Source organism: Cupressus sempervirens, chromosome 5 (genome assembly GCF_028749045.1).
Source record: "Cupressus sempervirens isolate cs-2001-9-10 chromosome 5, ASM2874904v1, whole genome shotgun sequence".
NCBI lineage: Eukaryota > Viridiplantae > Streptophyta > Pinopsida > Cupressales > Cupressaceae > Cupressus > Cupressus sempervirens.
Genome location: NC_143122.1, coordinates 722,574,037 through 722,592,735, shown reverse-complemented (window position 1 = coordinate 722,592,735; position 18,699 = coordinate 722,574,037). Strand labels below are relative to the sequence as shown.

General features: G+C 33.1%; 1 protein-coding gene across 2 annotated transcripts in view; it reads right to left on the bottom strand.

The window, feature by feature from the left end:
- Window positions 1-5,191: 5,191 nt before the first annotated feature.
- The window catches only part of SURF1 (Surfeit locus 1 cytochrome c oxidase biogenesis protein), a 63,461-nt gene continuing 49,953 nt past the window's right edge, over window positions 5,192-18,699 (bottom strand). Inside the window, exon 6 of one of the 2 annotated variants that reach the window (XM_089832466.1) lies at window positions 5,192-5,680. In XM_089832466.1, coding sequence (XP_089688592.1) covers window positions 5,611-5,680 — 70 coding nt within the window. In that variant the 3' untranslated portion in view covers window positions 5,192-5,610. Of the gene's footprint in view, window positions 5,681-6,145; window positions 6,694-18,699 lie in introns of those variants that run through there. The other variant, XM_089832465.1, reaches the window with a different exon arrangement.

Here is an 18,699-nt window from a genome sequence, read left to right as displayed (position 1 = left end):
TTGATAGTTAGCAAATGGTTAATTAATTTAATAAAATCTTATATGACTAATTGTTAATGGTCTCATTCGAATTCTTATTATCAATCTTGGTTATAATTTTAACAAAAAAAGATTAATTCCCTATCTAACTTAACAAAGTTAATGTAAACTAATCTGGTTGGTTAGACCTAAGAAATGTTTTAGGACGAGTGAGTGGAATTTACCTAAATTTAGAACTTACTTGAGAAGGTCACCAAGGAATTAAAAAAGGGAGTCTAATGCAATAGTTTCCTCCATCATTTTGAAGTTACAATATGATTTGGTCATACTGTTATGATCATATTTGTTCCCAATTCTCAGAGTAATTCAAATTTAAACATTGAATTTCCAATTGCAAGTATAAAATATTAAGTTTTGATGCCTTAGAGGAATACACATATAATCGAAATATCTTGTACGAAAGTCATGTCTAGTGACCTTCACAATTCCCTGTGTTTAAGCTTAGATGAATATTATTCAAGTATGTTCGTCATTCATCAATTTCCTGTTTTTGCGAAGATTATACCTCTAATCAATAACTCCAAAGTCATAAAGATCCTTATCAAATTAAGTAGTGTGAGCTCTATTACTATAGTAACTTTAATACCAAGATTCCATATACCAAGATAATGTAATGACACAAGAATAAACTAAGTTTTAACAATTTAAACTAATAATAGTTATTAAATATCTTATTTGTATGATCAATAGTACTTTTAAATAATTAGAATTTATAATTATGTATATCCCAACAATATGATTCTTGTGTAAATTATATAAGAAAAATGAGTTTAATTTTGTTTGTATTATATTACAAAATCTAATTCTCAATTTTACTTTTACCATTCTATATTTTACTTTCATATTATATAATAAAATTATACATACAAACTACTAAACTAATTTGGCTTGCACCCGTCTAAATGGTAAAGCTAACATAGACTTTTTACTATATCTAAACTCATCCTTAACCTAAATTCCATAAACAATTTATGTAAATGAAAAATCGAATATACCACAATGTCCACTTGAATTTGACCTTAGAATTAGGTTTACCTAATACCTTTTCCAAAATTCAAACTTATAATATATAAAAAGTTGATTTTAATATTTCAACCATACTCATTTTTTGCCCATACTCATTTTTGGCCCATACATTTAAACAAATTGTCTTACTAAATATTAAAAATGCACTATAAGTCATAACCTTACATTAAATCCAATGGTCAATATAGGGAAAATAAATAATTTCATATTAAAAAAATCAAATGTATAGAGAAACTATGTGTGGGGTAATGTATATCCCACATTATAAATGTTGTAATGTATATCATCTTATGAAATTTGTGATTGGAATAATTATTTTTAAACAATTTGTTTCAACTAAATATTAAAAATACACTATAACTCATAACCTTACATTAAATCCAGCTGTCAATATAGAGAAAATAAATAATTTCATATAAAAAAAATCAAATGTATAGAGAAAGTATGTGTGGGGTAATGTATATCCAGCATTATAAATGTTGTAATGTATATCATCTTATGAAATGTGTGGTTGGAATAATTTTGTGGACCTTATTCAATTCAAAAGAATGAAAGAATTTGATGTTCGATAGCTTCAATCGAATAAACATGTATGTATGTATGTATGTCCTATGAAGGGACATGTCTATTCACGGCCTATTCTCAATATGTAAATTTAAGAGGATGTTGCATTTGAAACAAACATACCAATCCGTCAATGCTTAGTACATGTGCAACATATCTAAAAAACTCAACATGGTATCAGAGCCAAGCTACAAATTTAAATCAAATGTCTAGATGTTGTTTCACATTGTTAAAAATCGAGGGGTCTTGCAGTCATGATGTTGACTGCTTCATATTCCACAAGATTCTTAATTTTAAAATTAATTAATAAAAGTGCATTTTGACCCCTGCATAGACAACGCCATGACCTTGTTGGGGACGACCCCGTAGTGTGTTGATAAACTGCATGTGCCTAATAATTGGGTAGACTCCTGTTCAAGTCTCTCATTACACTCCAATGAAATGATTGGGAATGAAACATGTGAGATTCGAAATTCCAATCTATAAGATAAGATAATATAAGATAAATTTATAGCGAAAATCCTTTTTTTGGATGGCGGCAATTTTTTTATAAATATGGGTCGGCAGTCGGTCTAAATTATAGTTACCACTGCCAACGAGGACAGGATTGAAATCTATGTTTGCCTTCTTGGAGGATTGCGCAACTCAAAAAGTTTCATGCACTACCTACCATATTTTGCATTTTAGATCGGCAAATATCCAATTAAGTCATGAAGGGCAAGAAGAATATGCCAAAGTGATATGTTTGTTCACTGCCTCTCATTTTTTTTTTTTCCCATAATTTGTCTAAAATGGAGTGTGAGCTTGTTTGTCCTTTGCACTTCATCATTTGTGTGACCATCTATTTCTTTTGGTCCCCTCAGCCACTTATGGATGTTGTTCACTTGAATCTACAGAGTAGCGCTTTTGTTGTTACTAACAAAGTCAACTCTCGTGGAATTCAAAATTCAAGAGTATTCTCTTGGACTAGTATGTTTCAATTTCACTTGATTCAAAGCCGCATATTACGACCTAAAATATGAGATGCACTGTTGTGTAGAGATACAAGTTGCTAAATGTCAAGGGCATATACAAATACATGACTCAAATGAATAAATACTTGGCGATCCCCAAGTATAATAGTCAAAGTGAATTGACCCTTAATGGAGGATCCCTGTGATATGGCGTAAGATGAGATGATTGATACTTGACGTGGGGCACCAAATCTGTGATTTTGAGGGGCTAAGTTTTATTTATTATGGGAAATATACATATTCCTAGTAGGCTCTTTTGGATTGAAGAAAGAGTTGTAATTACACAGTCTTCAATCATATTCCAACATTAAGAATGTGCAGCAAAGGAGGGAAAAGTCATTCCTGCAAACGACTAAGATTATTTGGTCAAGCATAAAGACTTCGTTGTATATGGCTTTAGTACAAGGTAAAAAAAGGAGGTATGCAAATTATTTCAAATTAGTGGTCATATTAAGTCGAAAATGTAGATTAAAATATACATTGAGGATTGAATATATGTATATATGTTTAAAGTATATATTTAAACTTGATATTTGTCTATTTTTTAATGATATTATATAATTATGCAAAACTATTTATTATCATGAGTATTATCTCTCTTTTTTATTTTTTATTTTTGAATACATACTGTAAGGATTATTTGCCTTGTTCTTTTCCTCCGATAATGTTCTTGCAAGAAAAGCAAAAATTTTGAGATATAGAGGGAGCTTGACATTTCATTATTGCCAACCTTGAAAGATAGAGAACAGGTAGAAGATGTGATTCAGTCAACCTTTGGTAATTTCAGTCTTAATGATTCAGAGGGATTAAACCATTTTGAGATGGATTATCTTGTGATCAATAAATTGTAGCGGTCAAAAGGACTATGATTCATGAATATACCTCGTCACTATGTGCTTTTAATGTGCCTACCCCTGTGTACATCACGAGGAATTGACAACTTCCAAATGATGTCACTTGCATTTGCAAAAGTTACTGTAAGATGACGATCTTACAACTTGTATTATGAGATCAAACAAATTGAGTATATGGTGAATGTCTTGCATCTCAACATTTTAGAAGGCCATTACTCAAAAAGAGTATTTGATGAATATCATTGATAATCTGAGAGGTCAATACTCTTATATCAAATGTGATATCAAACCTTATTAATATTCTCGGAGGCCAATACTTTTGATATCGATGTGATATCAAACTTTATTTTGAGTACTTGGTGAATATCACTGATATTCTCGGAGACCAATACTCTTGATATCATATGTTATATCAAAACAATTTTGAATACTTCGTGAATATCATGTGTTGATATTCAAAAAGACCAATACTCATGATATCAAATGCGATATCAAATTGTGAATAAAAATTGAGATATCAAGTAACATATCCTTAAAATTGTTATTAGTAATATTACATTGAAGTAATATTTATTCTTGTGTGGTTATCATTCTAAGCTAAGAGGGAGTATTGAGATAAACCTATGATATATGTGTTCTTTATATTTGAGATATATATATATATATATATATATATATTACATTGAAGTAATATTTGTTCTTATGTGGTTATCCTTTCAAGCTAAGAGGAAGTGTTGAGAGATAAACCTATTATATTTGTGTTCTTTATATTTGAGATGTAAGGTTTTATATAATTTGATTAATGAATAGACATGTCCTATAAAGGGACATTTCTATTCACAACCTATTATCTATTTATAAATCTAAAAAGATGCTGCATTTGGAACATACATACCAATCTGATAGTACTTAGTACATTTGTAGCAGATCCGAAAAACTCAACAGAATGAAGTTACAACCAATCTATCCCCATCTCTGGTTGGCATGTGTCTTCTTCTCTACTCCAAAAACTTCATTAACGTCTGAAATTGTGCTATATAAACTGGAACATTTCCACTTGTCCAAACAATAATTGAATTTACTTGACGAACTGGATAAACAAGCAAATATCGTGGGGAAGGCTTCATGGTTTCAGTCTAAATCAGTTGAAAGTTTCTATTTATTGTAATCGATCATAAACTACTTATCGATATCTCTCATATCCAGAACAACCATTAGTGATATTAAAGGTTTAAAAAGATCACTAGTACTGTTAACTTCGAATTAATGGAATCTAACTGCAATAAAATGGATGAATTCCCTTTCAGAAATTCATGAGTGGCTGACTATAACCAATGCTTAATACGTCCCATCTGTTATTTAATAAATAATACTCTATGAATCCAACATATATTTAGAAGTCCGTCAACCGACGCTTCAAGATAAAAGGAATATGAATTGTTTACACGGAAGCTAATTTCTGAATCCCAAACCATGATCCTGAAGTGTGCTTCTATTCAACTTTTAGCCAGCGCCGTTAAAGATAGTCTCAATTTTTTACAACAGGAAACAAGTACTGATTTTTATGATAAGGTTTTGACAAGCAATTTTTCAGAACATGAACTCCAAGATTTAACAATGAACACTATTTCATATTATCTAGTGCATGAAAGAAAGCTACGTGAGGCCTCCACAAATGTTACTGTAAACATCAGATTACAAATACCATTATATTAAACTTCCAAGCAGATCATAAAAACTGTTCATATTTGAATCAAGCAATATTGCAGATTGATTAAGAAACCAAACACAGATTGCTGAAGCACCTGTGCGGTAAAAACTTGGTTTTCTCTACTCTGGGAGATTTTAAAATAGAAAAACAAGTTATAAGTATCACTTCTGTACATAGAACAAAATTTGATCAGTTGAAATATGCGGGCAATGAGATAAATACGGAAAGAAAACTCACATACTAAGACTCACAAAAACTTATAATCTCTGCCTACTTAAAGCGCATATGCCCAGACATTGAATTTTCTACAACATAATACTAAAAGACACTAGGGCTCACCAAATTATTAAAATAATCTCTGCAAAAGGTATCAAAAAACAAGTTCTCCGAACCAAAGACCATCTTATTTTCGAAATGCTTTTTTCTGCAGTCTTTTTTTTGCCATAAAGGTAGTTGCAGCTGATAGAGTATACCTACAAAAAAAAACATGGTAAATCATGCCTTGAAAGAGGGACTAATGCTTGTCACCAAATTGATATTGTCAAGCAGAAACACTCTATTAGTGCCACTCGTAATTCACATATAAAAGAGTTGTCTGGTTAAAGTTTGAAATGTTCCCATGTTAAAAACAAGAACACTAAAAGAGTTGTCTGAATGTATCATGGACATGTCTACTGAACAATCAAAATTTTGACATGCAGCACCTCTGCAAAAATATATTGTGATATTGAAAAGACCATGTAAATAGAGTATCTATTCAACAACTTACTACCATAAATCGTTTTATGGAGAACAGTTAAAATAAATGTGGCTAAGCAATATTCAATACTGTAGAACTTCAAAAAATTAAAACAATTTCGTGGCAAACATAAAAGAGATCATGGGATTCAATGTACCAATTTATAGAAAATCCAGTCATCTATCTTAAGAAATTTAGCTCACAGAAAGGAAAATTGATGATATTAGAAAAAGAAAACCAACCAATCACAAGTATTCACTTCATCTAGTAATTAAGCCGATAGGCTTCTCCAATGGATCGAACGCTCCAAAGTACATGCATTAATTGTCTCACGGTCACATTTTCTGTCTCACACAAAGCCAATATATTTTCTCTGTTCATACACACAAAGCTTGCCGTACTGCCAAACATGGCCACAGGTTGTCACACTAAAAGCTGTTCGAGCCTGGACGCAATCAATAGCTGTGCGTTTCCATCAATCATTATCAATGGGCATGTTGTTTCAGCTTGTACCGTGCCTTCAAATGAGTGGTGACAGACACATTCCTGTGTTAACGATCGAGCACAATGCATTCAATGCTTTGCTTCAACTATGATTGCGATCCAACTGCCCTATTGTACACCCCATTCGGCTACAATGAATCACGGTTGTATTCAAGTTTACTCATAATTATAATCCACGACAACTTGAATAGGGTCATTAAATTCCAAAGGAAGAGATATTGTAGGTTGATAATTACCATATCCCTGTAAGAACAAATATGCACAGGTTTATAATTCAAAAAAAAAATATTATACTGAGGAAAACCAGTGGTCTCCTATAATTATAATTCAAAATATAATGTATAGCTATAGGTGCAGGCCTGCCACTGAATGTGGGGTAGATGGCAAAAAAAACTAATAATCGAAGTCGCAGAAGTTCCCTGCACATGTTTGAACAGTTGTAGATTATAATTTCAAGTCTGCCGCCAGCCCCTGTAAAATAGATTGTGTTAGCTTGCGTGGTGTGAGCATAGTGCAGAACTGTGTTGCCTGTTATCTTTGTTTGCAAACTGCAAGGCTCCAAAGCATGTGTCTTGGTAGTATGCCTCAACAGAACGACGTTCTCATAGGACCAAGAATGAATTAATGTGAGTGTAGAATTGGGTGAGTAACTTCAAAAATATTTATTTATGGAGGCTGTAACTTTGATGGCGATCCTACATCAACATTAACCCGTGACAGGCTGCACATATTTCTAGCTGACTATTGAAGGAAGGAGGTTTCCATACATAATAAAATAATCAATTTATTGTAGTAATGTCTGAGTCAGCCAATGACCTACCATTGTTAATGAAATTTGCTTTTGAATATGGATTGTTTTATACATACTAGGGTGGCACGTCTGCGTTCTTAGAAACATAAATTAAGTTCTTGAGTCAAATAATATAAACGTCAACTATCATACACAGCAGCCTGAATAAGGTTGCTTGCTTATGCTCCTCTGTGCGCTTGTCTTTTGTAATGTCCCTATTCCTATAATAGAATTTAATAATAATAAAAAAATTATAATAATTGATTATTAAATAAAATATATTGTTATTATATATATATAAAAGAAGAAGAAGAAGAATTTCATATGTTATCTAACGTAGTAAACAATATTATCATAACATATATACATAATGTTACAAGTCAACATTTATCAACAACACATTTGAAATAACATATAAATATAAAAGAATATACATATATTACCTTGAAAAATATATTAATATGCTAGACCTAAAACATATAAGTCAAATTATATGAAGTGTTAAATAGTGGCATATTTGGGTGTGGAGTCAATACTTAACAATCATTAACTAAACTGATATTTACATCGACCTAAACATTGACTATTAACTAATAATAATAGGCGACATATTGGCTAACCATGATGGCTAAGTATAGTGACGAGGATATATTCAGTAATCACTTCCACGACACGATGACGTCTGGAATAAATGTGCAAAACTCAAACATTATACTATTCGCAGTATATGCCAAGAGAGGAGGCTTATCTAAGAAATTGCCCTTCGTATAAGACATCAATTAAAATGATTTTTCCAGACCATGGTGGATTCTGACATAGTTTGCCAAAATAACCAATGTCAAACAACAGGCCCCCTCTGTCATCATGCGGGTATGAATATATAAGTCAAATTATATGTATATCGATAGAATGATTGCAAGTAAGCTTTGTTAGTTGGAAACTAAGAGGCATGATTAGTAAGAGGACAGTTATGAATAGCCATGCGACATGTCTATTGATCACAACCTATCATATTTTAAAGGATACAAGAAGGCATTTATTGGGAGCATAGAACCATCAAACGATTTCCTTCTTTCTTTTCTTTGGAGCAGAATCCTTGTTTGGCATTCAGATGCACATATTCAGAGATAATCATCAGAGCAAAAGAAACATGTCGCAAGCATCTACAGATTTGTGTCGAACCAATATACAGACAACTTCATCACTTCAGGTGTATTTCCCAATTGTTTGCATATATCAATTATCCTAACTAAATAACAATGCAGAGTAATTTCCATATACTCTACCCTATCCATCACACCCTTACCTTGTTCTGTATATAGAATTTGTAGCACAGCTCTACCTGTTGGGTGTATGTGTGAAGCCCAACATCCACTCTTTTTATTCTCAGTTTGTATTATTGTTTCCATCCCTCCAATTGTAATGACTCTTCATGTCTTTTGAGTCTCTATAAATATTTGTTATTGGAGGCTTATTTTTCATTCTGTATTGGAAGAGCTGAAGCTATAGCTGTGATGTAAGATTGAACTTATATTAATAAGAGATTTTATGTAGTGTGGGCGTAGCCACAAATTGTGGTTAACCACAATAAATACTCGTGTTGTGTATTTAATTCCGTTTGTTGTTTTGTTTCTTTTCACTTTGCACTTTCAGCATTCTTCACAATTGGTATCAAAGTTTGGCATAATTGCTGGGATCGATTTCGGTGCTCAAAAATCTGGACTCATGGAAGATTTTCTAGTGCAGAAATTCTCTGGACAGAATTTCAGTCTATGGAAGCTTTAGATGCATTTGTTGCTGGTTAAGCAAGATCTCTCGCTTGCAATCGGGGGAAAAACCAACGAGCCGGCTACAATGTCAAATGAAGATTGGAATAAGCTTGATGAAAAGGCAATGGCGACAATCTTTCTTTCATTATCACAGAATGTTTTGTTCGATATATTGAACAAAGCAACAACAAAGGAAATTTGGGATAAATTTCAAAGTACATACAAAACAGAATCTGTTGCAAACAAAATCTTTATCATGAAGAAGCTTCTCAAGCTGAAAATGAAGGGAGTGACTGCGATGTCAAATCATATCACTCATCTTACTGCATTATTATGTCAAGCAACCTCGGTTGGTAAGACTAAGATGATGAATCTAAAGCTATTATCTAGTTATGTTCCTTACCTTACAGTTGGGATGTCATAGTTACAACAGTTAGCACTGCTAATTCTGCAAAGAGCAAGCTGGTCCATGATGAAGTTAGCCACAACAGGGGGAGAAACAACCCTCGTAGAAGATCAAAATCAGCAAACAAATAAAAATCAAATTGGTCATAGAATAAAGTGTTTGCAAACAGATAATCGTGGAGAGTCTTGTTCATTATAGTTTGATTCAGTTTGTGCGGATAATGGCATCTGTAGAATCAAGATTGTTCCTGTCACTCCTCAAGAAAATGGAGCACTGAGAGGATGAATAAAATATAGCAGGAAAACACTAAAAAAGGTGATGAAACTCACGCATTTTGCAAAAAAAGAAACCGTGAGTGAATAAAAAAAGTTGTAGAAGACAAAAAAAAAAACACCGAGTCGTTGACAAGAAACAAGAAAAACACAACCAGAAGGCAGAGACGTGTCTACAAGGGGAGGAAGATGCCCATAATCTAGGTAAAAATGTGATTTCAATGACCTGCGCTATTGCACAAATAAAATTGCAAAAAATTGGACGTTGAATCCTTACTCAGGTTTGGAGGGAAAAAAAGATACAATTTTTTAACACATTTTGACAAATATTTCGAAACTTTTAGACAACTAATTTCAAAAAAGAAATTTAAAAAATTTAAAAAGGCTAAGAAGTTGCTATGATACCACAATATGGTAAACTAATGAATGTGTTATCACACAAAGCTCATTAATGATCTATATATACAAGATACAAGAGAATGTTTCTATAACTAAAGAGAGACGAAATAGAAACATTCTTGTAGAATGAAAAAGGAAGTCTCCATAACAAATTGTTATTGCAATTAAATTTCTGATCTGAATTTAGTATTGTTAGGCATATGACAGGTTTAACTCACAAAGTATTGACTTTTTTGTTTCAAATATGATTCCAGGTTCTTGAGCAATATTTAATACTAAAGTAGATCAGATCGCCAATGGAGAATAGAATATTTTTGCGACTGCTGAACTATAGACAAGAATGTATGTCTCAATGAAGAGACATGATTTTTTATATTGACTAATCCAACTTCCCCAATTAGGATTAGGTGAGATTATTAGAGCACCCAAAAATTATTAGGCATGATTAAAACATAATGAAGCCGATTGGTCTGAGGAATGTTTATCAAATTAAACGAAATAAGAGAGATGTTATCTGACCGATGCTACAATTTTAACACTCCCTCTTAGCTAGGGAAGATAACAAGTATGAGTAGGTTTTGATATCACCTAGCACATGATATCAAGGAATATGCAAATATCAAGTCAGCGTGGTATTTGAATATTCTAGCTATGGTATGTGATGTGAACCATAACATGTCAAGGCATGTCTACAGACATTACGTCACATAATGCCCACCATGATTATCTCGTAAAGACTATATTGATTCATGACAGATACCAAGTGAGCATGATACCAATCATTAAGTCAAAGAGATATTAACTATCAAGACATTTCCATCAATATCAAGTCAGCATGATATTTTTCATGTTAAGAGACAATTGAAAGTTGTCACTTCACAATGTAGAATACAAGTGTACATTATCTAAAAGATCGTCACCTTTCAATAACGTAGACAAGAGGCCCATAAAGTCATAGAGTCACACATATAACAAACGATTTAACACATTAAACATCTTTGATATCTTAGTACACAAAATAAAACAATTTTGAGACAAGTCTCAATTACATTTCAACTATACCAAGTTTCTTTCCAAAGTGTTCTACTTTAACTCTAGAGAGAGTTTTTGGTGAGAATGTATGTTGTTTAATCACTTGTACTAATATACTCCAACTAGATTTCGTTTCTTTCAACCATGCCTCTCACATAGTGATAAGGAATCTCTATATGCTTGGACCGATCATGGAATACAGGATTCACAAAAAGCGTGATACAACTTTGATTGTTGCAATAGATAGTGGTAGGCTTCAAAGGTTCACCAAATAGTCCCACAATTAACTTTGAGTCATACTGCTTCTTTAGTCCCATGCTTCTTTAGTCCTCATGGCGGCTGCACATTCATACTACTTCTTTAGTCCCCATGGCAGCTGCACATTTTGCTTTTGTAGAGCTTTGTGCTACTGAAGTTTGTTTCTTGCTAATCCAAGAGATCATGGCTGATCCCAAACTGAAACAACACCCACATGTACTCTTTCGATCAGTCACACTTCCAACCCAATCTGAGTCAGTATATCCATGTACGTCTAAATCAAAAAAATTAAATTTGAGTCCATAACCAATGGTACCCTGTAGGTACCTCAAAATATGTTTAGCAGCAACAAGATGTATCTCTCCTGGTTCACACATAAACTAACTCAAGGGATTCACTGCATAGAAAATGTCAAAATGCGTACTAACCAAATATATTAGTGATCCGATAATTTGTCTATAAAGAGTAGGGTCTGCAAATATGGACTTTACTGCTGCCTCTTTTAACTTATGTAGGTTTGTTTCCATAAGTGTGGACATAGGCCTACAATTTAGCATTTCAAATCTCTTCAGAATATCAACAATGTACTTTCCTTGGTTTAGTAGAATACCATCTGGTTTCTACCAGACTTCTAGTCCTAGAAAGTAGTGTAAAATACCCAAGTCTTTCATATCGAATTTTGAAGCTAGAGCTTTCTTGCATTGAACAATGAGGTGACCTTCTCCTGTAACCAGTAGGTCATCAACATATTGGATTAATATCAACATATCACGTTTTGATAACTTTAAAATAAAGATTTGGGCCTACATCCTTCTTTGAAAAGCCTAGTTGTTGAGTTTTCCCGGATCTACTACGAATGTAATAGCACTACCATTGTAATTTGGTATGTGTTTTCCAAATGGCAGTCATCTCCCTAATATAGGATGAAGTAGGGATAGACATGTCTCTTTACGGAACATGTCTATTCATTAGAATGTAATTAATATAATGTCAAATAAATATCTCATATATTTAATAGATTAATATAAATATTATATCTCACACTTATATATATATATATATATATTTGCACTATAGTTTATCCTAACTAAAGCTACCAATTATTAACACTCCCTCTTAGCTAGAGAGGATAAACAAGATTCATACACAATATGAATAACATATTATTTCAACGTAAATAATGGTTCCCAGAATGTCAACTCAATTGACTTCCCAGTTTATTGAATGTCAGTTCATTTGGCAAATGTCAATTCATTTGACATCTACTTGATGCTACAAACATCAAAACTCCCTTTTAGCTAGGGAAGATAAATGGTATAATCATATTACATATCTTGTGATCACATAACACATGATATGAAATATCATCTAACATATAATACCTAGTTTTACATATCACCTAACAAGTGATATGAGGAATCACCTAATACATGATACCTAGTTTTACATATCACCTAACGTGTGATATGAGGCATCACCTAAGACGTGATACCTAGTTTTACATATTACCTAACACGTGATATGAGGAATCACCTAACACATGATACCCAATTTTAGATATCATCTCAATATGATATCAGAGATGTGGTATGATCAAGAATATCAACTCTCGTGATATTCACCATATCTCAAAATTGTTCAAAGTTAATGTGTACTTACCATAGGAACATTCATAATCTATTGTGATCGGTTTCAGCCATCACACAATGTCTATCACAATCTAGAAGGTCGTGGTCTATTTAAGGAACTGAATCTACCATGCTAGAAATCATCTATCCTGATTTGTTCCAGCCATCACACGATGTCTATCATAATAGAAGATTATTGTAAGATTGTCATCTTCGAATAACATCAACAAATACAAGTGATAATCATTTGGAAGTCGTTACTTCCTCATGATTTACACAGGGCTCATAAGGCATTAAATGATATCATTAGTATAATAATCAATTAAATCAAGTTTACCTCATAAGTGTTTCACCTTCAACAGTGAAAACTCCCTCTCAATCACTATGATCGAGATTGGCACAAGTTGACTGAACCCATCTACTCCCTCTAAAGCTCAAGTTCATCAACATTTAGACCTTTTAAGATACTAGACTCCCTCTGAATTTGAATTCCAAACGCTTTCCTCCTTGTGTTTCAAATATTTCCTTTCATAAGGTAAGCCCATATAGGAAATAACACACATGAATCAATTTTCATCCTTCATGAATATTTATCGCTTTGACTCTACCATCCATTCACTAGATATATGGTTTGTGTTTCTTAATGTATCTTCAAACAATAAAGTTGTTGACAGTAGAGATGTAAACCTCCTAAATCTACATCATTTTCCACTGCAATTGTTTATTCCCCATCGAGTCATGGAATAATATAGGAAGATTGCTACTATCCATTAATTTTCTCAAATACGTGTAGGAATGTCTCGTTCATACACTTGGCATTGCGTGTTTTTCCTCCATGTATCACCCATTCGGCCTTAATTCCAACAACCTTCTATGGTGTCAGTATTTACCAATACCTTTATTCAAAATTCATTAATTGCACAAATCCGCCTTTATACTCACAAGTGTAATGAGATACTTAAACTTCCTCTGCATGAATATTTTAATTTTCTACATTACTTTATCACCGCTGAGAAACTTGGGAAACCCGTTAACCAAGACATTTTAAAGATCATATAAGCGATTGATGATCCATCAAATTATTTGCAAACATGTACTATATAAAGATTCATTCTCCAAGAGCACTGCAAAATCTATTCTATATTTCACTTACTCGAGTTGAACTATTTACACATTTAATCATTTATTGAAAAGACTGAAAATTTATTTGGGAGGCATTGAGATTCAACTTTACGACAATTATGAGGATATTTGTCAATGGCTTATTTTAATCTGCGACCAAATCTGCACACTTCCTCCAATACTAAACACGTTTGTTTATAAAACAGTGCACAATGTCCAATATCAAGTTGACATTATTCAACGAGCACCTTCGATATACATCATAATGCAGGCCATCTCCAGTAACGTCGACCTTTAGAATCTCATACTCTTGTAAGTTGCTTGTGACATAGCTCTAATGTGATAACACTTGTCTACCCCCTCCTTAATACATAGCATATGCATCTGACTTTATTCAGACCGCATAACAATGGTCAAATCGCAAGTGTCTCCTTTGTTGAATATGACTTGTCCTCTCTACTTTAAGGCAATGCTGATGGTAATGATATTACACATCTTATCGGGTCCAAAATTAGGTTGATGCCCTTTACTTATGCTTGTATATATTTTATCATATTGGGTTTATGACGTTAATAAATTATTCTGTGTTTCCTCCTCCAATCTGGAAGGTTATGTGAGCTACCTTGGTGGAGCTTCCGTAGCAATACACAATTGATATTTCTATTATAAATTATGGTTTGAGATGTTCTTATAGCCATTGGGTGCATTAACATTGACTCCATATTGTTACATGCATGAATGCAACTATAATCAAATGACATCGAACTTCAATGTACATAAATAACTTCACCTCGTGCGTGAACATGAAGAAACTTTGCCAAAGAAAGTAGAATTTAGAGTTTACACTTACCATCTACATTTGGATGATAGTCTCTAAGCGACTTCCAACATGTTGGGTATGTCTCTTGTCATGAAGAATCTTGTACAAGCATATTCTTGAATCATTTAATTCGGAAAGCTGACCTATATTCTGCATATATTCTTGTGCAAGCATATTTTGCATATAATATCAATCATTTGCAGCCTTGCTTTGATACCATGTTGAGTTTTCCCGGATCTAATGCAAATGTCATAGCACTGCCATTGTAATTTGGTATGTGTCTTCTAAATGGCAGCCATCTCTCTAATATAGGATGAAGTAGGGATAGAGATTTCTCTTCACAGGACATGTCTATTAATATATTAAATATACGACATATTTATTTGTCATTATATTAATTATATTCTAATGAATATTAATATATTAAATATGAGATATTTATTTGTCATTATATTAATTACATTCTAATGAATAGACATGTCCTGTGAAGAGACATGTTTATCCCTACTTCATCCTATATTAGAGAGATGGCTGCCATTTGGAAAACACATACCAAATTATAATGGCAATGCTATTACATTTGCAATAGATCCGAGAAAACTCAACACTAGTTCAATAAGATAGTTTCCAATTCTTTCGTACCAAGTTCAAGAAGCCTTTTTGAGTCCATACAGGATATATTAATATATTGAATGAGATATTTATTTGTCATAATATTAATTACATTTTAATGAATAGACACATCCCGTAAAGAGACATGTCTATCCCTACTTCATCCTATATTAGAGAGATGGCTGCCATTTGGAAAACACATACCAAATTACAATGGCAGTGCTATTACATTTGCAGTAGATCCAGGAAACCTCAACACTTGTCCAATAAGATAGTTTTCAATTCTTTCATAGCAAGCTCAAGAAACCTTTTTGGGTCCGTGCAGGGCTTTCCTTAGCTTGCATACATGGGATGTTGCATCATGAATCACAAAACCATCAGGTTGTTCTAAATAGACTTCCTCTTCTATAATCTTGTTCAAGAATGTTGTCCTTACCACCCATCTGCTGTATTTTCCAGCCCTTTTCAGCAGCGATGGCTATAACTGCTCTAACAAACATATATCTAGCAACTGTTGCAAATGTCTCATAATCAATTCCCACCTTCTGTGAGAAGCCTCTTGTAACAAAATGTGCTTTATGTTTCTCTATATTGTCATCTGCAGCATGTTTAATTTTGAAGTTTCTTTATATTGTCATCTGCAGCATGTTTAGTTTTGAAGTTTCTCTATACTGTCGTCTGCAGCATGTTTCATTTTGAAGAGCTATTTAGAGGAGATAATAGATTTCCCTTTAGGTCTAGGCTCTATATCCCATACATCATTTTTCAGAATGGACTGATATTCTTCTATTATGGCATCTTTTCATACTTGGTGTTTAAGAGCTTTAGTTACACTAGTGGGTTCAGCATTTAAAATCTCGTTCATTAGTGCTATATAGTTTGATAAAATATTTGGCCTCTTACTCTCACTAAAAGTGCCTTTTGGTGCAGCAAAATTTTCCGCTTCATCAACAAGTTTTATAGCCCAACGCAGTTGTTTCCTCTTATTAGGATTTTGTTGTCTCTGAATCTCAGGACAAGTATGGTTTTCATGTGGGTTTTCTTTTGATTACTCCCTCTGAGTCTCAGAGTTAGGATCTTCCCCATGTTCTCAGGAGAGTCTTGAATTTCTAATTGATTTGAGCCATTTGACCTTTTGAATGCAATGTCTTCCTCGAAAGTGGCATCTCTACTTAGCTATACTTGGCCTTGATCAAGTAGGTAAATTCTATATCCTTCAGAAGTTTCACTATAACCTACAAAAATCCTTTTCTCTCAGAAGGTTCTAAACTTGTCCTTTTCTCTTTAGGTACATGTATATACACAAGACATCCAAATATCCTAAGGTGGCTTATATCAGGTTTCATCCTGGTAAAGGCCTGATCTGGTGTCTTATTATTAAGATGTGAGTGAGGACATCTACTTTGTACGTAGTTGTTCTTGATGCTTCTGCCCAAAACGAAGTCTCAAGATTTTGGTCATTTATCATTGATTTTGCTACTTAAACAATAGTCCTAATTTTCCTCTCAACTACCCCATTTCGTTGAGGATCATAGGGTACAGTGAACTACCTCTTGATCTCGGCATTAATACAGAATCCTTTAAAGATTTCGGAAGTCAATTCTTTCCCATTATTAGTTCTCTAGGTTTTAACTTTCTTTCCAAATGAGTTTTTTGTTAGGGCCTTGAATTCTTTGAACTTCTTAAGGATCTCTTTGGACTCTTTGCATTTAAGGAAGTAGATCCAAGTTTTTCTGGAGAAGTCATCCGCAAAAATAACATAGTATAGTGATCCTCCCATTGATGGAGCTGACTTGGGTCACATAAATTTGAATGGACTATTTCGAATACATTTTCAATTTTACTTAGACTATTTTGGAAAGGTCCTTTAGTGCTCTTCCCTAATGCATAACCCTTGCATGTTCCATTATGGATTGCATTTACTTTGGGAAGTCGTGTTACTAATTTTTCCATAGATGTTAGAGCTCGAAGATGTATACAACCTAATATTCTACACCAGATTTCATTAGAGTAATGGGTTTCATGGATAAGTGCTTGTTTTGGCTCAGTGCAAAGTTTGTATAGGTATCAATGTCTTACACCTATTGTTTTAGCCTTGTTAAAAGTAGCATTCTTTGGCCATGCCAAGACTTTTCCATTCATGAAAGTGACTCTATATCCATTATCTTCTACGGAAAATAAAGATACAAGGTTTCTTTTAATTCCTGGTACAAACAATACATTTTGTAGTTGGATAGTGATGATAGAGTTTAATTTGATGTTATAAGTCCCCACTCCTTTTACAGGATGTGTTGAGTCATCTCCAATGGTTACCTCTTCCTTAATTTCTTCAACTATTTATCTAGATGTTCTCATAATCTGGCGTTGTGTCTAGAAGGCGCACTTTCAATCACCCAAGTATTGACTTTGTTTGGCACATGATTTGACAGTGCAGAATAGAATAGAAACTTCTCAGTATCTTCTTTCAAATTTCATTTCCTAACTTTAGCATAGGATACTTGTTTCTTAAGTCTATCGAGACATTTGGCAACATAATGTCCATATTCATCACATCTAAAACATTGGACTTGTGAAAATCTCTCCTTTCCTTGCCTTTTCCATGAGAATTTTTCTTCCTTTTAAAGTTTGACATTCAAAACAATGGATTGAAAATAACAAGAAACCCATGAAACTAATAGTGGATTTTGTAAGAGACCACATAGCACCAATACTAGCAAAACAAATGACCACATACCTTATGTTGAAATCTCTAGAGAGCACCTTTGAGATAAATAATACAGGAAGAACTGTTACAATCCAAATTTTTTACCTAATTTTAAACTTGTTCATAACTGTTGGATTTAATGAATTATTCTTTCATGATCATGTGAAGTAGGTAGTTATTTATATATGTTGTATTAATTGTTAATGAAGATGGTTGTTAACCAATAACTGTTATTAGGTGATTAGCAGTTGTTTGATGAAAATAAACAATTAATACATTTTTATGAATTATTAAGGAATTATTATTATGGCAGAAGTGTTTTTCATGGGTGATTGTAGGAGAAGATGAAGAAGGGGGAAGCATTGCTAAACGGGATCATCGAAATGAGATGTTCGCTTAAGTTCAGTCATTAGGATCGGCAAGTATGACCTTAAACT